General features: G+C 42.7%; 1 protein-coding gene across 1 annotated transcript in view; it reads right to left on the reverse strand.

Annotated features, from left to right (window-relative positions):
- Window positions 1–22,262, reverse strand: part of LOC145355610 (protocadherin Fat 4-like) — a 143,787-nt gene that overhangs the window by 97,192 nt on the left and 24,333 nt on the right. The window contains exons 13-23 of the mRNA XM_080207855.1: window positions 21,768–21,950; window positions 20,164–20,252; window positions 15,075–15,184; window positions 14,616–14,761; window positions 12,591–12,773; window positions 7,778–7,866; window positions 6,097–6,204; window positions 5,856–5,965; window positions 5,610–5,755; window positions 3,810–3,992; window positions 3,119–3,177 (exon numbers count right to left, since the gene is read on the reverse strand). Coding sequence (XP_080063981.1) covers window positions 3,119–3,177; window positions 3,810–3,992; window positions 5,610–5,755; window positions 5,856–5,965; window positions 6,097–6,204; window positions 7,778–7,866; window positions 12,591–12,773; window positions 14,616–14,761; window positions 15,075–15,184; window positions 20,164–20,252; window positions 21,768–21,950 — 1,406 coding nt within the window. The remainder of the gene's footprint in view (window positions 1–3,118; window positions 3,178–3,809; window positions 3,993–5,609; window positions 5,756–5,855; window positions 5,966–6,096; window positions 6,205–7,777; window positions 7,867–12,590; window positions 12,774–14,615; window positions 14,762–15,074; window positions 15,185–20,163; window positions 20,253–21,767; window positions 21,951–22,262) is intronic.

Here is a 22,262-nt window from a genome sequence, read left to right on the forward strand (position 1 = left end):
CAGCTCCTCCCTCACGTCTTTGTAGTTACCTTTATATAATTGTAATACCATTACATCAGATTCCAGCTTCCCCCTCTCAAACTGCAGCGTAAATTCGATCATATTGTGGTCACTGCTCCCTAAGGGTTCCCTAATCAAGTCTGCCTCATCACACATCACCAAATGCAGAATTGCCTTTTCCCTAGTAGGGTTTGTCACAAGCTGCTCCAAAAAGCCATCTCTTAGACATTCCACAAATTCCTTTTCTTGATGTCCACTGTCTACCTGATTTTCCCAGTCCACCTGCATATTGAAGTCCCCCATGATTATTGTAATATTGCCTTTTTTATATTTGCTTTGTCTATCTCCTGATTTATTTTCTGCCCCAAATCCTGACTACTGCTAGGGGACCTGTACATAACTCTCATCAGAGTCTTTTTATCTTTGTGATTCCTCAACTCTAGCCACAGAGAGTCTATGCCTTCTGATCCGGTATCAATTCTTGCTATTGATTTAACTTCATTCCTTACTAACAATGCAACCCCGCCCCCTTTGCCCATCTGACTGTCCTTTCAATAGGCCACATACTTTGGATATTTAGATCCCAGCCCTGATCCCTTTGCAATCACAACTCTGTGATGCTCATAACATTGTACTAGCCAATTTCAATGTGCGCAAACAAGCTCATTTACCTTGTTGCATACACTGCGCACTTTTAGGTATAACACCCTTAGTCATGCATTGATCACCTCCCTTCTCATACTTGTCACCTTTTTTGCTCTGCCTGAGGTTAGATTCATGCCACCTTCTACATGCTCTGTTCTATTACGTGGGTCTGGAAACTTTACTAACCTCTCCTAAGTTGTCAACTCCCTTAACAAGTTGAAAGTCTCATCATTAACCTGCACTTCCACTCTCTCTTTTAACTTTGATTTCCTAATTCTCCAGGCAACTGAACCCTCCCTGTGTTGTGAGTCTGTGGAATTCTCTTCCCCAGAGAGCAGTGGAGGCAGGGATATGGAATATTTTTGAGGCAGAAGGAGATAGATTCTTGACTAACAAGGGAGTCGAAAGTTATTGAGCACAAGTGGAATGGAGAATTGAGACCACAATCAGATCAGCCATGATCAGCTTACTCCTGCTTGTAGTTTGTATGCTTAGAAAGTGTTTAAAATTCATCCACATTTTACTTGGGTTGTAGGGATCACAATATGTGATGTGCCCATGCCAGTTTCATTGGATGTTGACAAGAGGGAAACTTGGTGCTCCCAGTTCATTACCATGATTGTAGTGTACAAACAAATGGGTTGTTCACTGATGCCTCCACAAATTATCAACTGGCTCTGGCCTCAATGGGGGCCCAATGAGTATTGTGCAGTGAGTTGGTGCTGCAGCCAGCCTTCTATTCTTAAAGGCAATCTGTCCCTCTCAATTGGACGCCATTATGAATAAAGGTGCTGGAATTTAAATGATAATGAATGGAACAGCAGGGAAGATAGAGGATTCTTCAGCAACTGGATGCATGAAACAAACAGATGGAGTATATGTTCTAATATCACACTGGATTTTCATTCTGTATTATTCAAAATCAGATCAAACAAAGAAATGAAACTCACATTTAACAACTCATTTTCAGGGTCTGTTGCTGAGACTCTATAAACAAATTCTCCAATATTATTAGTCTCAGAGATAGTCACGTTAGGTCCTGCATGAAACAGTAGCAAGAATTAACAGGTACTAAACTGTCCAACATTGTACTCTTTCAAACAAGGATGAATTTTATTCGTTTTCCTGTTGTTTGTGTGCAACAGGAATGGATGGGAAATCAGTATCTTAAACTGAATATAATCACTCAGGGTGGATTTTCAGCCTCAGAGACTAGTGGATGTCAAGAAAGTTTTCACCTGATCCCACACCCCTTTGGGAGAAAATGCCAAGAAAGGTGGAAATTTCTGAGGGGAATACTGCTAGAGGACCTGTACATAACTCCATCAGGGTCTTTATACCTTTGCGATTCCTCAACTCTACCCACAGAGGTTCTATGCCTTCTGATCCTATATCGCTTCTTGCTATCGATTTAACTTCATTCCTTAGGGAATACATAATGGAACTTGGCTGAAAACCCGCAAATCCGTTAGACAGCTTAAAAAAAAACTAAGCCCCAGGGAAAACATGGTGTGATTGACAGCACTGGCTCTCTGATCTCTTCATCAATTGTGCTTTGTTAATTTACGCAAGATAATGGCCAGAATTCTCCAGCTATTTATGCCCCTGCTGCCAGCGAGAAAGGAGAATTTGGCCTCAGCTCAATGAAGAGACCATATATATGGTTACTGATGACACAAAGATTGGAGAGAAAGTTATGAAGAGGGCATAGGAGTCTGCAAAGGGATATAGATAGTGAAAAGAGCAAAACTTCGGCAGAAGGAGTATAATGTGGGAAAATGTGAACTTTTCCACTTAAATGGAGAGAAATGGCATAATTCTGTGGTACAGAGGGATCTGGGTATCTTGGTGCTTGTTTCACAAATGGTTAAGAAATAGCTACAGCAAGTGATTGGGAAGATAAATGGAATGTTGTTCATTTTAAGAGCAACAGAACATAAGAGTAGAGAAGTTTTGCTACAGATGTACAGGACCACATCGAGGGTACTCCTTCAGTGCAGAGAAGCTGGTTCCTGGTTGTTGGATGAGGAAAGGCTCACAGGTTGGAATTTAAAAGAATGAGAGGTAATCTCATTGGACGCTGGAAGAATGCACCGCCTTGTGGGAGAGTTAGAATAAGTTCTAAAAAGAATGGATCTCCCACTTAAAATGGAGATGAGGAGAAATAGGCTCCAGCAGCTGAATGACCTATTCCTAATCTGTTTTGATGTGGTTGCATTTTCACGTTTTCACTGCTGTTTGGGAACATCTGTACCAAGAAACTGCAACAGGAAACAGTTGGGGACAGCCATTGGCAATCATAGAAGATCTAAGGTTGGTTTGGTACCATGTAGCTGACAGCGTGAGAGTGGGATAGGTGGCAGGAGGATGCAGTGTTTGGGAAGGGAGAGATTGCAGCAGGAGATCTTTGAGAGGTTGAGAAGAAAAATTCTTGCTCCTCCTGGTCTGCAGTTGCTGCTGGAAAAGTTCTTACCTGCTCAACCTGACTGTCCTCCCGGCCCTTTAGCTGCTGGGTTACTGAGTTCTGGTGATCTAAATGAGCAGTCATCAATGTTTAATTTATTATTGCACATTTCTATAAAATTGTACCTGGTTGATCAATTGGCATGAAAGTCCTGTGATTATATTTTTGACTTGAGTTCCTTCAGAATGAAAATTATTGCTGAAACATTAAACCTGTATTTTTGCCCTAACATGCTGTCAACATTTTCTGAAAGATGTCTCTTTGACATGGTTGGATTTCTTTTATTCTTTCACAGGAATTTGGCCTTGCTTGCTAGGCAAGCATTTGTTGCCTAATTGCCCCTGGGAAGGACTCTGAGTTTTATTGCAGTAGAACATGGCGATTACAAGAAAGTAACATGATCATTCCTTTCTGCCAATGTTATGTTCTGGAATAATGCTCCCACATTTCCACCCTACAAATGGAAAGATCTGCACGCTTTCGGGATTCATAATTGGCACATGAGAAATGAAATTATGGCTGCGATTTTCCAGTCCTCATCGGGAGTCCAATTACTTCTGCTGGGTGTGCCCCAAACCTCAGTTGGTGGAGCCAGAAAATCCCAGCCTGTGAGCAGGAAGTATTTGATTCCACAGGAGAATTCAACTCATTGCAATCACTATTCAATAGAGGTAAAGATTAATCATTGAAATATCTTCACCTGCTGTAAATTCAGTATCGCACACAGGATCCTCATCGACGGGAGTCAATGATACATTCAGGTTGCACATGGCTGTGTTACCTCCCTGGTCTGTAACCACTACATTTAATGTGTAGAATTTAACAACAGACACATCCTCATAGTCCAATACCAATGTATTGGTAATTATTACAGTGTCTCCAACTGAAAGACAAAAGAAATATCTGTTTAACAAAATGCAGCTCAGGTGAATAATGTCCATTGCATATACATCACCACAGATAAAAAAGCGTAAGGAACTACAAAGAGGGCAAGAAATGAGAAAAACTCCAAGCTGTGTGACACACATCCAAAGGTATACAACACTGAATTAAAATGAAACGTTTATTTATTAGTCAGAAGTAGGCTTACATTAACACTGCAATAAAGTTACCATGAAAATCCCTTAGTCACCACACTCCAGCATCTGTTCGGGTCAATGCAACTAACCAGCATGTTTTCAGAACGTGGGAGGAAACCGGAGCAAGTGCACGCAGAAACAGGGAGAATGTGCAAACTCCACACAGACAGTGACCCGAGCCAGGAATTGAACCTGGGTCCCTGGTACTGTGAGGCAGCAGTGCTAACCACTGCGCCACCGTTACAACAATAAGCATAGCGACACATAGAGAGATGGAGCCACATGTTCACAGAGACCATGTCACAATACACAAAACAGAGATTATGCACATGTACAATCACTGAAATATAGGCAAAATTTTACAAGATACTTTGCTAAGTGTCCAACTGGTGTGAAAAGGGAAGAGTTTCTGATTCATTTCTTGGATAAGTTCTCATGGCCAATCTTGTGCACTCAGTCTTTAAAAATATGGGCTGGACCATTTCTAGCCTCGAGAGGCAGTGGGCGGAGCCTGATTCACCAGAGAGCCAACAGCTCAGATCAGAGCCACAAACTACACATGCGCAGGAAAAGCAGAATAAAAACAGCTCTGATGACAGAACACCTCCAGGACAAATAGAACCCCCATCTGCATCCCCCATGGATATCAGTGACTCCTGCCCCCCACCCCAAACTGACCTTCTTACTCCCCACACCTTCACGCATCCCCTTACACAAGCCCCCTTCAGCACCACGGCTGGCCCTAGTGGCTGACTGACATGTCCCTCTCCTTCCCATTCCCCCTTTCATCATAGAGTCACAGATCCCAACTCCGCCTCCATCAGCTGCAAGTGCTGACTTGGTCTCCTCCATGGTAACAAGGCAAACTGCATTAAACTCACTGGAATGCTCTAACAGGCGAGTGAGTCACCCAAACTTCCCTAACAAGGCACAGCTCCATAAAAACTCCAAGGATGGATAGACAGGCCAAGTTACTGGAGATGGTGGAGGCAAGGTGGGACAGCCTGTTCCCCCCAGCAAGAAGCTGTCCCAGAGAAAGGGATGGAAATGCAATCAAGGCCCTGGCCAGGAGAACTGGGAAGCGGTGCTGAAAAAGACTAAATGACCTAATCTGGCCAGCAAGGATGAATATTTAAGTTAATCTAGCCACAAAGGTCTCCACTGGTGGTCTGGAAGGACCCAGTGGTGTAAAGGTTTAAGGCCATTGTGTAAGAAAACATCACGTCCACAGATCCAAGTGCAGAAACAAAGAGCAGAGCAAAGAGAAACACAGCACAGGACAAAGAAACACCACAAGGAGCAGGGAGAAAACAGAGTAAGAAACTTAACATCCACATAATATCACAGACACAAACATTATACACCAGACTTCACCACGGCCATTGTCCTGGGGGATTCACTACAGTTAACCGTGTGCGTACCTTGGTTGATTTCAAAGGAAGGTTCATTTACTGCAAAACTAAATGTCAGGTTCTCATTGTCATCACCGTCTGAGGCAGATAAAGTTATTAGTGTTGTCCCAGCAGCCACTTCCTCATTCAGGGTTAAGGTCGTCGATGGACAGGAGCTGAAAATGTGATAAATATTCCTGTTTAATAAACTGAAGAAACATCAGTCGGAATGAGAACTGATCTTGTCTGCCAACAGGGGAATAATATCTGACGTACCTGATGACTGGAACTTCATCATTGACATCAGTAATTGAGATGGTTACTGTGCCTGTGCAAGTGAGGCTTGGAGAGCCAGTGTCATTAACAGATACCACAGCATAGAAAAGCTGAAGAGAAAGAACAAAACTCACAATTAAATCCGTCAATGAAATCTAGATCCCAGTCTGTAAAATGACTGGAATAAAGTCTCTGTGCTGAAGATATTCTCATTGTTCAGTAGTAATAATGTATCTCATACCATGTCACCATTTTCAAAATTCAAATCAGCTGCTGTGGTGATTAGACCCAAATTGTCCACGTCAAACAGTGCGCTGGTATTGGTGGAGGAGCTCGACAGGATGGAATACTGAATAAAATCAAAGTTATATTTCTGTCAGTGCTGTATACAATTCATTTAGGTAAACATTGAGATAGACTTCATTTTCTATTTTTTTTTTCCATCTCAACTGTTGAGATTAAACATAAGGAATGGGAATTGAGGTTTTTTCTGGATTCAGACTTGGATCTTAGTAGTGAGTGGCCTACCTGGCTCTCTGTGATAACCTCCACTACTTCACAGTGAAAGACCATTGACTTAAATCTTTGGGCACAATCCTACTGGCTGTTCACACCACGCTCCCATTGCAGCAAGGTTGGAGAATCTGGGCACTCAGCCAAACCTCTGTCCTTTACAGCGGGATGGGACAATCCCACCGGCCTAAACAGCTGCAACATCTGTTTCTCTCCATAGATGCTGCCTGACCTGCTGAGCTTTTCCAGCATTTTTATTCTTATTTCAAAGTGTGAATCTACTGGGGGGCGGTGGGGGGGAGAGGGGGATTGACAGTGGGAGTGGAGAATCGAGGGCAGGTCCCAAAACGGCTTTTACGCCAGTGGGACTCCTCCAGCTCACTCCCCCCAACTCGATTGTTCCCATCGCCTGAGTTACGTAACTGGGTCCCCACCTCGCAATGATGGAAACCCCATTATACTCCCATCAAATATAATTAGCCGGCCTCCCCGCTGTAACATCCAACCACAGTGTGACGTCACTTTGGCACTCTTTACAACAGCCTTTTAAAAACAGGGCAGTGGCAAACAGAATGTGCCAGGTAAGTTCAGAAGTACAGCCCCTGGGGGCAGAAGGTCATCCCCAGGCAGGAACCTGGCACTGCCAGGGAGGTTCCTTGGGGAGGGTGCTGTATGTTCTGTGGTGGGCGTGGGGTGGGGCCACAATTGGTATTCTGTGGGGCAGGGGCTTTCCGTGGCGAGCTGTGGGGGGGGGGGGAGGGGGGCTAGTTACTTGTGAAATCCATGGTGGAGATGGGAAGATTCATTGCTGGTGGGGGAGTGGAGGAGGAGTTCCTTTGATCTATCTTTATCGTTCTGACACTGGGGCACCCTGATTGGTGAATAGCGGATGTTTCAGGCCAAGCAGGCCCTCTTTTGTCATGGAAACCAGCTCCTTGATTTTTTAGTGCAAGTGTTTAAAAATATGGCGGGTACAGCGGGCACTGCAGCCAGTGGGCTAGCGTCTGCTTTCAACATCGGAGCTGACATTTAGACAGAAAATAAAAGAATTCCACTCACTGTCTCCTAGTTAATCCCTGGTGCTGCTGTAGGGGAAAGTCAGGAACTTGTGCTGTGTTTGTGTCCAGCAAGGTTAGTGAATGAGGAGAGAACTGGAGTCAAATGGAGATGGGGCAATGTGTGGACAGAGAGACAGTTGATGAGAGGAGACACAGGGTGTGAGAGGAAAGGAGGAGAGGAGAGGGAAGAAGGGAATAGGTAAGAAGAACTGATGGATTGAGATAAATATGGAGCCGATTTGGGGTGAAGAAAAGAAGATATTTATATTGTTACAAGGAACAAAATGGTTCAAATTGCGTGTCATAAGCTCAACCTAGAACTAAACCATCCGACAATGAGAAAGGACTAACTTGTAAAGCATATCCATCAGGGTTAGATGCTGTTATCTTATAGACAGAGGTACCAATAGCAATGTCCTCAGCAATACTGACAGCAGCTCCTGTAACAAAGGAAAGGTGATTATTGTAAACAGGATCATCTCAATGTGTAACTGATGGTGCTCATGATGGTAAATTAGTTTATGTTTGAGATGAACCAATGATGAAGCATTTCAATGTGTTGAACAGAATTTATCATTGTAACTTTGGCTTTCGGGTGATCATGGAAAGACAACAAATGCTCACCTTGTCAGTAAAGATCACATCCCACAAAAGAATAAAAACACTCCTAATGCAACAAATGTATTGTAATGGTCTTTACCACTGAGTGTGACCCCTCTGTCCGTTAATGTCACTGGAATATAAAAATCAATCGCCTTTGTTTTAAACAGGCTCAATGATTTCAGCCCTCATGGGGATAGAGTTCCAAAGATCCACCACTCACTGAGTGAAGAAATTCCTCCTCGTCTCAGTCTTATTCTGAGACTCATCTAAGTCTATTCAGTTGAGCCTTTTGAGCCTCTTAAGAATTTTGTACATTTCCATGAGATCATCTCTAAACTCCTAATAAATAAAAACACTCCTAATGCAACAAATCAATGTATTGTAATGGTCTTTACCACTGAGGATGATCCCTCTGTCCCTTAATGTCATTGGAATGTAGAAATCGGTTGACCTCTGTTTTAAACAGGCTCAATGACTGGGCCCCTTCAGCCCTCACAGGGTTAGATTTCCAAAGATTCACCACTCACTGAGTGAAGAAATTCCTCCTCATCTCAGTCCTAAATAGTCCACCTCTTATTCTGAGACTGTGTTTCCTTATTCTAGAACCGCCCAACCCCCCCACCCCCCCCAAACAGGGTAAACATCCTTCCTGCATCTATTGTTGAGCGTTTTAACAATTTTGCACATTTCAATGGGATCATAACTCTAGAAAAAACACAGGCCCAGACTCCTCAATTTATCTTCAGAGAAGAATCCTGCCATCTCAGGATTCAGTCTGGTGAGCCTCAGTTGCACTCCCTCTGTGGCCTTAGGTAAGGAGACCAACACGGCACAGAAGACTCGATGTGGTCTCACTAGTGATCTTTTCAATTTTAAAACCCATTCTCTCTTATGATGGGTTGGGCCTGAGCTCTCCACTGCTTCTTCCCGCATCTTGCCCAGTTGCCATGCCTCCATCCCCCTGCTTTTCCTTGCATCCCCCATGTCTCGCTCACAACTTCCCCAGCTCCCCTCACTTTTGGCTCTCCCAACTACCATCAGCACATGCCCATGTTCGGACACTGCTAAGCCTCAGGCCTAACACCAAATCTATAATCACAAATATCCTTAAATCCACATTCACTGATATTCACATCAGTTACCACATCCACCAACGCACATTTGCTCACAAGCACATTCACTAACACACACATGCACCGACCAAGGCTCTGTCCACTCCAGCTAGAACTCGGCCACCATCAGTGAATTAACACAACATTCCACAAGCAAGCAGGAATGGCAGGAAACATTAAAGGGATTGGGTGAAGGGGTGTGAGTTGAATGAGTGAGATTTGAGTGCGTGAAGGGTTAATGAGCGAGGAAGGGTTAATGAGCGAGGAAGGGTTAATGAGCGAGGAAGGGTTAATGAGCGAGGAAGGGTTAATGAGCGAGGAAGGGTTAATGAGAGATTGATTGATGGATGTGTCACCATCCTGAGCCCTAGGTAGGAATGATGCCACAGGAGGGCATGTTTGGAATCCAATTATCTTCCTCCAAATCAAGCCAAAAGCTGGCTGGACTGCAGGACCCCAGGATAGGGGGTATTAGTGGCAATGTTACCCATGTGTGTGTTAGATCTCAGCTGGACCCTGATCTCCAATCGATTCAGCTCTCCCTGCCGTTGGACATAGTTCTCGTTCTGTCAGAACCGTGTAGTCATTGGTGAGCAGCGGCCACTCCACTTTAAATAAATCCACAAACCGGCATCTTCCACTCCTTTAAAATGAGTTTCAGATCCTGGGACATCAGGACTCTAATGGACAACCCCAACAGTGACAGAACAGAACACCACATCACTATCAGAGCTCAGGAACTCTTGACGCTGCAACATCAATATTGTTGCTCTGAATGAGACATGGTGAGCAGGAGAAGGCCATCTCAAAGACAAGGTGGTAAATCTACCTTCTTCTGCAAAGCTATATCAGAAGAAGAATACTTTCTCCATGGGCTGCCTCTGCAATGAAACCATTGTCAATTGTCAGAAAAATCCATTTGGTTCACTAACGTCCTTTTGGGGAGGAAATCTGCTGTCCTTATCTCATCTGGTCAAGATGTGACTCCAGATCCACAGAGGTTGACTCTTAGATGCCCTCTGAAATAGCCCAGCAAGCCTTTCCGTTCAAAGGGCAATTAGTGATGGGCAACAAATCTATCCTTGGCAGCGATGAACAGATCCCGGGAATAAATAAAAAGTAAATACAACTCACTGATAATCATGACAGGTTTGGATTCCTCAGTGTAGCCAAAACCATTTATAGCCCAAACACCCAATGACCTACTCCAGTGAGAGCTGGAAAAGGAATGGTGCTCATCAAGAACAGAGGGTCGCTCAGTATCATTGGGAGGAGCACTTAGAACTGAACTGGAATTCAGTCCTTGGCGTGAATGCCCTTGACCACATCCCCTAGCATGTGTCCCGCCATGACCTAAACATAACCTCAGCCCACCATGAAGTTCAAAAGACCATCTGACAGCTCAGAACCAATAAGGCCATCAATGCAGATGGAATCCCTGCCAAAATGATGAGCTATGGCAGGGAAGTTCACTCACATTAAGATATGACCTCATCGCCCTCACCTGGAGGAGGAGAGAATGCCAGGGGATCACGATATGGTAATTGTGTCAGAACAGACTGACTGAGGTAACTATAAAGGGGGTACCCCTGTTCTCCACCACGGGGAAGGTTATTGTAGAAGTCCCTCTCAATCCCCATCTCCTCAAGGCTGAAGAGCTCCTACCGGAGTCATAATGCGATTCTATCAAGAGACACAGTGGACATAATCTTCACAGCAAGACAAGTCTAAGAAATGCTTGGTTTTGCACAAGGGAGGTCAGTTTTCACTAATTTAATTGAGTTTTTTGAGGAGGTGACAAAAATGATTGACGAGGGAAGGGCTGTGGATGTTATCTACATGGACTTTGGTAAGGCATTTGACAAGGTCCCTCATGCAGCCTGGTGCAAAAGATTAAATCTCACAGGATCAGCAGTGAACTAGCTAGATGGATTCAGAATTGGCTTGGTCAAAGAAGACAGAAGGTAACGGTTGAAGGGTGTTTTTCTGAATGAAAGTCTGTAACTTGTGGTGTTCTGCAGGAATCAGTGCTGGGCCCTCTGCTGTTTGTAATATAAATAAATGACTTGGAAGAAAACGTAGCTGGTTACATTAGTAAGTTTGCAGACGATACTAAGATTGGCGGAGTTACGGATAGTGATAAAGATTATCAGAGAATACAACAGGATATAGATAGACTGGAAAATTGGGCAGAGAAATGGCAGATGGAATTTAATCCAGACAAATGCGAGGTGATGCTTTTCGGTAGATTAGGTGGGAGTTAAAATATAAATGGCAGACCCATCAGGAGCATAGACACACAGAGAGATCTGGGAATATAAGTCCACAGATCTTTAAAAGTGGCAGCATAGGTGGAAAAAGTAGTGAAGAAAGCATATGGCATGTTTGTCTTCACCGGATGGGGCAGCGAGTATAAAAGTTGGCAAATTATGTTACAGTTATATAAAACGTTAGTTCGGCCACATTTGTAATACTGCATCCAATTCCGTCACCGTACCACCAGAAGGATGTGGAGGCTCTGGAGAGAGTGCAGAAAATGTTTACCAGGATGCTGTCTATATGGAGGGTATTATCAATGAAGAGTGATTGAATAAACTGGGATTATTCTCCCTGGAAAGAGGGATGACCTGATAGAAGTTTATAAAATTATGAGGTATAGGTAGGGTGAACAGTTGGAAGCTTTTTCCCAGGGCAGAAGTGACAATTAGAAGAGGGCGCACGTGCAAGATAAGGGGGGATAGGTTCAGTAGAGATGTGTAGGGGAATTTCTTTTACACAGAGAGTGGTGGGGGCCTGGAATGCACTGACAGGTGAGGTGGTTGAGGCAGCTACATTAGTGACATTTATGACGTACCTTGACAGGCATCTGAACAGACAGGGAATAGAGGGATATAAGTGGTGAGTTCAGATAGATAAACGTGATTGGCGCATGCTTGGAGGGACAAAGGGGCTGTATCTGTGCTATATTGTTCTTTGTTCTAAAAGTTCAGAGGAAAGCAACAACTTCTATTCATGGCCTTTTGATCTCACAAAGGCCTTCAACTCTATCGACTGGGAGTGACTGTGGAGCATCCTCCTTAAATTTGGCTGTCCACAGAAACTCCTCACCATCCTTGCCATACGATGGTATGCAAGCTGTGATCCTTACCAACGGATCTGTCTCAGGCCCAATGTGAGTATAAGCAAGGCTGCATCATCCCACTAACTCCCTTTTCCATCTTCCTCACTATACATTCCTCACCATCTCCATGAAGCTCCGCGTGGGAGTATCGCTATACACACTGAGCTCTTCCTACTAGCACACAGAAAACAGCAAAGACACATCCTTCCATTCTATAGCAGAGCCTCCATAGACATGAGTCAAAATTTGTCCACAAGAGACACATACCCTTGCATATCAACAGACTGACAGTCAAAGTACTGATTAATTCATTTTTCACCCTACTCACCTGCAACAAACTGAGGGTCACAAACAGGAGTTTCACTGACACGTCTTAAAGACACATTTAGGTTACAGCTGGCGACATGAGATGCTAGGTCAGTGACAATGATATTTAGTTGGTAGTCTGTGATCGCAGAGGCATTCTCATAGTCCAAAATGGAATTAGTAACAATCCATGCGCCATTTCCAACTGAAAGTGAGAGGTAAATTGGTTAATATCAATCATTTATTTTACTGAGACAATTTATCTATAATACTTATGACCTTAGTAAATAATGCATTTTATTTTCTGATAGACTGTCTATTGAAGCTACTTTGATCTTTTTGTTTCATCTACTTTGCAATATTAGTTCCCTGCACTTTCCTGTTGCATTGATTCATTTGGTTCAATTGCTGGGCAAGTTAATAAGTTATGCTGTGACCACATCCATTGCACTAACACTACTCCATGCTAGCAGAGCTAACCTCCCTGTGGAAAAGGTTAGAGTCTCAACACCCTTCAGGATAAGATAGGTTACAAACTGCTGCACTTTAACACAGAGCAGGAAAATGGATTTTGACATTTGTCACCACTTAAATCTTGTCACCATGAACCTTTATAGTCACGACTGCAGCATCCCTGAATAAAGCTCAGGAAAAATCAGTGGCAAGTAAACAGCAACTGCACAATAACACAACTGGTTTACAGAATTTTAACTGTGTAATCCTTTTTGAACCTTGGTTACTTTTTGTTAGGTTATTAAACCTGACCTGCATTTTCCTTATTTCTCACTAACAAAATAATTTCTCTCATTTTATACCATCTTTATCCTCTCTGTTTTTGAGGTGTTTTCAGAACAGTTTACCAACCCCAACAACCTTCCCTTTCCTGACAGAAACTGCTTACAATCTGGTGTGTCAGTTACAGTGCTGTCTACAGGTTATATTGGAAAGGGCTTCATTCAAATGAGGGGTGGGACTTTCCAGCCACGCACTTCCAAAGACTGAGAATTCCCATCCAAGGTCAATGGACCTTTACATGATCTGCCAAAATTTCAATTCTGCTTGCCACGATTCCCCCAACAGGAGGGACAAGGAAATTACACCCGTGTAACTCTCAAAGTGTACTGTCCAGGAAGCAAACCAAATCTCCCTTGCATGTTCACTTACTCAGCACAACTCTAATAGAATTAGACTTTAAAGAATTATTTTTGTTTTAATTACAAATAAATTGCAATAAAATCACATCAAACTTATTGTCTCAAATTTATTTCATAATTCTGCCAAATGTATTAACTTTCTCAATTTAGTCTCTTGTAGAAACAAGAGAGTGCCTTGTTCATCTGAAGAGTTTTTATTTTAATTTTTTCATGTGACACATGGGGTGGCACAGTGGTTAGCACTGCTGCCTCACAGCGCAGGGACCCAAGTTTGATTCCTCGCCTTGGGTGACTGTGTGGAGTTTGCACATTCTCACCGTGTCTGCGTGGGTTTCCTCTGGGTGCTCTGGTTTGCTCCCACAGTCCAAAGATGTGCAGGTCCATTGAATTGGCCATGCTAAAATGCCCTTTGGTGTCCCAAGATATATAGGTTAGGGCACTTAGTTGGATATGGATATATGGAGTTATACGAATGGGGCCTGTGTGCAAGATACTCTGTTGTCGGGTTGGTGCAGATTTGATGGGCCCAAATGGCCTCCTTCCGCACCATAGCCATTCTATGACACAACTCTTGCTTTAGTATCTTTGGTACAAGGTAAACTGTGAAGACAAGGACATCTCATTAAAAATTTAATGAAGGTCCAAGCCTCATTTTATGCACCCAAGATAGTTTGGGTGTCCCAATACTGACTTTGGAAAACCAGTCTGTGAGTTTGTGAATTTTTACTTTCTCCATGTTCCATACATAGATCTCTCATTAGATAATGGATATATCAGTATCAATAGACTGTGGTGAAAAGAGTGAGAAAAAACAGGAAACAAAAACTGAGATGATAGCTTGTTCTGAATTCTCTCTTTGAAATGACTGAATGAAGAGATGTCAATTCCCTTACCTTGCTGAATTTGGAAATCAGTTTCAGGGATTCCAAAGGAGAAAGTCAGGTTATCAGTGGTGTCATTATCAGAGGCCGAGAGAAAAGCTACAATTGTTCCAGCAGGTAATTCTTCATCCACTGACACTGGACTCGAAGGACATTGACTAGAAAATGGATGTTTATTATTAATGTGCAACCTGGAATCTTTTCATATTGATCTTACTTTTCAATTGAATTAAGCGAAGTTGTGATTACTAAAACAATTTGAGCATAACAAAAGCATAAATAGGAAATGTAATCTCAATCTACCCTAAATATTAAGAAGCAAAATGTTGGACAAGTTCTGGTGAGAATATTTATTTAAATTCAGAATTTATGATTCTCCCAAAGTATAAATATTATCAAAAGCTAGTGCTTTTTCTCAAATATAGTGTTATTTGAGAAAATGTGGCCACATAAACGAGTTTAATAACAAACCTTATGACTGGAACTTCATCATTGACATCAGCAATGTGGATAGTTACAATGCCAGTGCAGGTATTGCCTGCTGGGTCAGAAACAGAAACCATGGCATGATACTGCTGTAGCTGCAGAGACACAAGATATAATCACATTTCATTACTGGAACTAGAATATCTGCTACAATTCAGTCAATAACCATTTTGTGTCAATAAACTTTTGCTGATGTGAGATGTTCTGGGCTTCATCACAACAGCGGGCTGCGTAAAGACTTAAGAAATTGGTAAAAATTTAGTGCAGTGTATTTTTACATTATTTTTTCAAAGGATGTGGGCATCACTGGCTTGACTAGTATTTATAGTCCATCTCAAATTGCCCTTGAGATGGTAGTGGTCAACTGCCTTTTGAACTGCTGCAGTCCATGTGGTGTAGAAAGGAAGTCACATGATTTTGACCCTGTGGCACTGCTAGTTCCAAATCAGGATGGTGTGTGACTCCGAGAGCAACTTGAAGGTGATATAGATCTGCTGTCCTTGTCTTTCTAGATTATAGAAGTTGCGGGTTTGGAAAGTACTGTCAAGCGAACCTCAGTGAATGGCTGCGATTAATCTTGGTTTTCACGCACATTATCCAGGTTTAGTCCTGAGAGATATAGATAGGATGAACAATTGGAAGCCTTTTCAATTACAAAGGGGCACAAGTTCAAGATGAGGGGGGAAGTGAACAGAGGCAAGTTATCTGAGCTTTGTTGTATCTTTGCCTCAAGTGTGAAAGCCAGGGGAAAAATCAGAAACATGGGAGACCTGTGATAGTCTTTCACTTGCTACACAACCAGAAGACTGGAATTTCACAATGGCCCCAGTTTTTTTGTTGTAACATCGCATTCATTACAATTGAAAGCAATTTTTTGTGTTTTTACATGAAGGGTTAAAAACGGAAATAGGAGATTTTTGATGGTGTTTTTGTGCTCCACAGCAAGCACTGATGTCCCCTTTAGAGATTATTTGAATTAATGTGGACTTTCACTTTTATGCCATTAATTAATCTCACTGTAAAAAAAACTTTGATAAAGCTATGCCTTGTTGAGTGAGGTGTAACTGGATTTTTAACAGCATGTTTACTGTTAATCACACAGTGAGACTGAGAAGGTAATATTTGTGAAATATCAAATTTCTTCATTTAGAAAAACAATCCAAAAGATACTTAAAATAATACAAAGCTACTGTTAAAACATATTTTATGATATTTCAGCTTCTACCTCAATCTCCTATGTACGTGAGAATATTTATTTCACTCCCAGTAAAATGTAACTGAATGTATGATCTCCAAATTTGCAGATGACACAAAGTTGGGTGGCAGGGTGAGTAATGAAGTGGATGCAGAGATGCTTCTGTGTGATTTAGGCAAGCTGAGTGTGTGGGCATACACACGGCAGATACAGTAAAATGTGGATAAATGTGAGGTTAGCCACTTTGGAAGCAATAATAGGAAGACAGACTATTACTTGAATGGTTGCGAATAGTGAGAGGTGGATACTCAGCGAGAACTTGGTGTCCTTGTGCATCAGTTACTGAAAGTAAGTAGGCAGGTACAGCAAGTAATAAAGAAGGCAAGTGGTACGTTGGCCTTCATTGTGAGACAATTTGAGTGTAGGGATAGGAATCTTTTGCTGCAATTGTGTAGGGCATTGGTGAGGCCATACCTGGAGTATTGTATGCAGTTTTGTTGTTCTTGTCTGAACGGGGATGCCCTTGCTATAGAGGGAATGCAGCAAAGTCTACCAGGCTGATTCCTGGAAGGCAGGTCTGTCATATGAGGAGGGAATTTAGGATTATATTCACTGGAGTTTAGAAGAGTGAAAGGATATCAGAGGAACTTATAAAATTCTAACAGGGTAGACAGAGTGGATTCAGAAAGAATATTCCTAGTGGTGGGGGTGGGTGTGTCCAGAACCACAGGTCATAGTTTGAGGATAAAGGGTAAACCTTTTAGAACAGAGGTCAGGAGAAATTTCTTCACCCAGAGGGTGGTGAATGCGTGGAATTCACGACCACAGAAAGTAAATGAGGCCAAAACGTTGTCTGATTTCAAGAAGAAATTAGATATAGCTGTTGGGGCGATAGGGATCAAGAGAAATGGGGGGAAGGGGGGGAAAATCAGGATATTGAATTCGATGATCAGCCATGATCCAAATGAATGGTGGGGCAGGCTCGATCGTCTAAATGGCCTACTCCTGCTTCTAGTTTCTATGTTTCAATGTGGTGTATTGGGTGAGATTCCCTGGCCTCTCCATGTCATGTTTTTTGGTTGTGGGAGGTGGCCTATCATTGGCCAGTATAAGGATCTTGGAGCTGAAAAAGAGTCAGTTGCCAACAAGGAAATCCATTTACCAAGACACCACAACTGATCACTGAGAATGTCAGAAGACCTGAAGGTCACAAGTACATAAAGATTGGCCTGTGTGTTACAGTGCAATAAACAACACTTGTGGGACAAAGTTGGAGACCACAAAGATCAGGCTGTGGGAGGAAATCTTTTACTCTCTCTGTGGTGAGCTTGGAGATGGAAAGGGTATTTAATTAGTCTGAATGGTGGATTACCAGAAGACCACCACATTCCTGTCTTGGCCAGAATTTAACTGGGCAAGAAGGCCCATGGTTGATCTTCCCACCCTGTTGCTAATCATAGAATCTCTAGAGTGCAGAAAAGGCCATGTGGCCCCTTAAGTCTGCACTGACTCTCTGACAGTATCTCGCCCAGGCCCTCAACTCTGCCCTATCTCCTATCAAGACCCTTAAGTGGTATTATCGCAGCTGCAGATGGATCTGCAATTAAAATAATGTAGCCAGCTTATCACCACCAGGCCTATCCCTTGATGAAAGACATTCAGTATCTGATTGAGGGACCGAACATCAGGAAACGGGGAGCAACCGCTATGCTGTTGCTGCCAAATCTTCTGCACCCCTTCCTCCATAACACTTGGAGTCCTCAGCATTGACTCTGGATCCCATGAAGTCTCATGGTATCAGGTCAAACATGCAGAAAGAAACCTCCTGCTGATTACCATCTACCATCCCCCCTCAGCTGATGAATCAGTACTCCACCAGTTGGAGGGAGCACTGAGGGTGACAACAGCAAGCAATGTAATCTGGCTGGGGGACTTCAACATCTATCACCAAGAATGACTCAGTAAGACCACTGCTGACCAAGCTAGCCAAGCCCTCAAGGACATAGCAGCTGGTACCGAAGGAACCGACAGGAGAGAAAAACCCACCTGACCTCGCCCTGACTAATCTACCTGTTGCAGATGCATCTGTCAATGACAGTGTTAGGGAGTAACCATTGCACAATCCTTGTGGAGATGGAGTCCCACCTTTACATTGAAAATACCCGCCATTTTGTTGTGTACTAAATGAGGAAGATTTCAAACAGATCTAGCAACTCAAAACTGGACATCTATGAGAATTGCTGTGGGTCTGGAGTCACACGTGTAGGTCAGAGACACTGTGCACTATTAACAACAGCAGAATTGTGTTTGACTACAATCTGTACCTCATGGCCTGTCATTACCCCACTTGACCACTAGCCAAACTACACTGGCATCTACTTGGCAATGTAGAAAGTATCCAGATACGTCCAGTGCATAAAAAGCAGGACAAATCCAACCCAACCAAACACCATGCCATCAGATTATTAATACTGTGGTGGAAGAGGTCATCAACAGTTCTATCAATTTACTCAGCAATAACTTGCTCATTGATGCTCGTTTAGCATTTGTTAGGGTCATCCCTAAATGCTGACCTCATTAGAACCTTCATTCAAACATGGATGAAAGAGCTGAACTCCAGAGTGAGGCAAGAGCGACTGCCCTCGACATCAAGCCAGCATCTGACCAAGTGTGGCAGCGAGGAACTCTAGAAAAATTGAAGTTAATTGGAATCAGGGGGAAAACTCTCCCCTGGATGGAGTGATAGCTAGCACAAAGGAAGACGGGTGTGGTTCTTTCAGGTCAGCAATCTCAACTTCCGAACATTCTTCAGCCCAACTATTTTCAACCTCTTCATCAATGACCTTCCCAACATCTAAGGCCAGAAGTGAGATTGTTCACTGAAAATTACACAATGTTCAGAACCATTCACAATAACTCAGATACTGAAGAGTTCATACACACGTGCGCCTTGAATGGGACAATACACTTGGATTGACAAAAGGCACACACAAATGAATAGATCGTCATACCTGATCAGTAGCTTCATAATCCACTGAGCTTATTGTAGAAATGGCACCCACTGTATCAATATCAAACAGTGTAAGAACACCCGACGTGGAGAGTGAGAGAATTGTATACTGTAAAACATTGTTTTAAAAAGAACACACACACATTGTTGTGAAAATGCAATGGTTATTGTGTCAAATAATCAGAATGTTACACATTTGGTATAGGAATATAACACTCCATCCCTTAATGAATATCAATCGAGGCAAATTACATGTATCAGTTAACAGTCAGATTGATAGCATTGCAAAAGCTAATGAGGTTAAAACACATCTAACCCTGAGGGGACTTGACAAGATGAATGCTGACAATCTGCTTCCCATTGTGGGAGAGACTAGCACTAGGGCAACAGTTTAAAAATAAGGGATATCCCATTCATAGATCAAGAAAGTGTTTAAAGTTCATCCACATTTTATTTGGGTTGTAGGGGTCACAATATGTGACCTGCCCATTCCAGTTTCATTGGACATTGGCAAGAAGGAAACTTGGTGTTCCCAATTCATGACCATGAGTATACTGTGCAACCAAATGGGTTGCTCCCTGATTCCTCATCAAACTATCAACTAAATCTGGCCTCACTGGGGGCCCAAAGAGTATAGTGCAGTGAGCTGGCACTGCAGCCTGCCTTCTATGCTTAAAGATAATCTGTACCTCTCAAGGAGATGCCACAATGAATAAAGGTGCTGGAATTTAAACCATGTCGAATGGAACAGCAGGGAAGATACATTATTGTTCAGCAACTGAATGCATGAAACAAACAGATGGGGTATATGTTCTAATATCACATTGGACTTCCATTCTGTATTATTCAATCATAACAAAGAAACTCACATTTAACAACTCATTTTCAGGGTCTGTTGCTGAGACTCTATAAACAAATTCTCCAATATTATCAGTTTCAGAGATAGTCACGTTAGGTCCTGCATGAAACAATCACAAGAGTTAACAGGTACTAAACCGTCCAGCGTTATACAAACTTTAAAAAGGATGGATTTCCCATTTAAAATGGAGATGAGAAGGAAGAGGCTCCAGCAGCTAAATGGCCTATTCCTAACCTGTATAATCATCTGGTTGCACTTTCACATATTCACTGCTGTCAGGAACATCTGTACCAAAAAAGCTGCAGCAGGAAACAGTTAGGGACAGGCATTGGCAATCAGGGAAAATCTAAGTTTGGTTTGGTACTATATAGCTGATAGTGTGGAAGTGAAGAAGGTGTGTTAGGTGGCAGGAGGATGGTGTGTTTGTGGATGGGAACGGAGAGATTGCAACAGAAGATTTTTGAGAGGCCGAGAAGAAGGACTCTTGCTCCTCCTGGTCTGCAGTCATTGCTGGAAAAGTTCTTACCTGCTCAATCTGACTGTCCCCTCTAACCCCTGCCCCTGTGTTACTGAGCTCTGGTGATCTAAATGATCAGCCATCAATGTTTAATTTATTATTGGACATTCCCATAAAACTATACCTGATTGATCAATTGGCATGAGAGTCCTGTGATTATATCCTTGATTTGAGTTCCTTTAGAGTGAAAATTATTGCTGAAACAATAGTTTGTATTGCTGTATTTTTGTGCCCTAATATGCTGTCATTGTTTTCTAAAAGCTGGGAGGACTTCATAGAAACCCTACAATGCAGAAGGATGCCATTTGCCACATTAAAATCTGCACCAAAAACAATCCCACAGCAGGCCCTATCGCCACAAGACCACACATTTACCCCACTTTTCCCTCTAGCCTACACATCCCAGGATTCTAAGGGGGAATTTAGCATGGCCAATCCACCTAACCCACACATCTTTGGACAGTGGGAGGAAACCAGAGCACCCAGAGGAAACCCACGCAGCCACGGGGAGAATGTGCAAACTCCATTCAGACGGTGACCCAAGAAAAAAATCAAACCTAGGACCCTGGAGTTGTGAGGTATCAGTGCTAACCACTGTGCAACCATGCCTTCCTGTGTTCTTTCTCTTAGACCTGATTGGATTTTGTTTATGCTTTCACAGGAATTCGGCATTGCTTGCTAGACAAGCATTTGTTGCCTAATCCCTAACTGCTGCTGGGAAGGGCTCTGAGTCTTACTGCAGTAAAATATGGAGATTACAAGAACGAAGCATCATTCATTCCAATGTGGCAGATTTTCCACTTTCTGCCGATGTTACATTCAGGAATAATGCTGCCACATTCCCACCCTACCAATGGAAAGATCTGCATGCTGTCTGGGTTGATAATTGGTGCATGAGAAATGAAATTATGGCTGCGATTTTCCAGTCCTGCCCACCACCAGAATCTTCCAATCTCATCGGAAGTCCAATTACTTCTGGTTTTTAGGGCCAGAAAATCCTAGCCTGTGAGCAGAAAGCATTTGATTCCAGAGAAAAATTCAACTCATTGCAATCACTATTCAATATAGGTCAAAATTAATCATTGAAATATCTTCACCTGCTGTAAATTCAGTATCGCACACAGGATCCTCATCAACGGGAGTCAATGATACATTCAGGTTGCACATGGCTGTGTTACCTCCCTGGTCTGTAACCATTACATTTAGTGTGTAGAATTTGACAACAGACACATCCTCATAGTCCAATACCAATGTATTGGTAATTATTACAGTGTCTCCAACTGAAAGACAAAAGAAATATCTGTTTAACCAAATGCAGCTCAGGTGAATAATATCCACTCCATCACAGACAAAGAAATGTAAGGAACTACAAATAGTGCAAGAAACGAGAAAAGCTCCGAGCTGTATGACACACATTGTTAGGCATACAACACTGAATTAAAATGAGATCGTCACAATAACACAGAGTAACACACAGAGAAACGGAACCACATATTCACAGAGGCCATGTCACACCACACAGAACAGAGATTATGCACATCTACAATCATTGAGAAAAAGGGCGGAATTCTACGAGATTTTTTTTCCAATTG

This window comes from Carcharhinus amblyrhynchos, chromosome 19 (genome assembly GCF_965287045.1).
Source record: "Carcharhinus amblyrhynchos chromosome 19, sCarAmb.v2.hapA, whole genome shotgun sequence".
Lineage (NCBI taxonomy): Eukaryota > Metazoa > Chordata > Chondrichthyes > Carcharhiniformes > Carcharhinidae > Carcharhinus > Carcharhinus amblyrhynchos.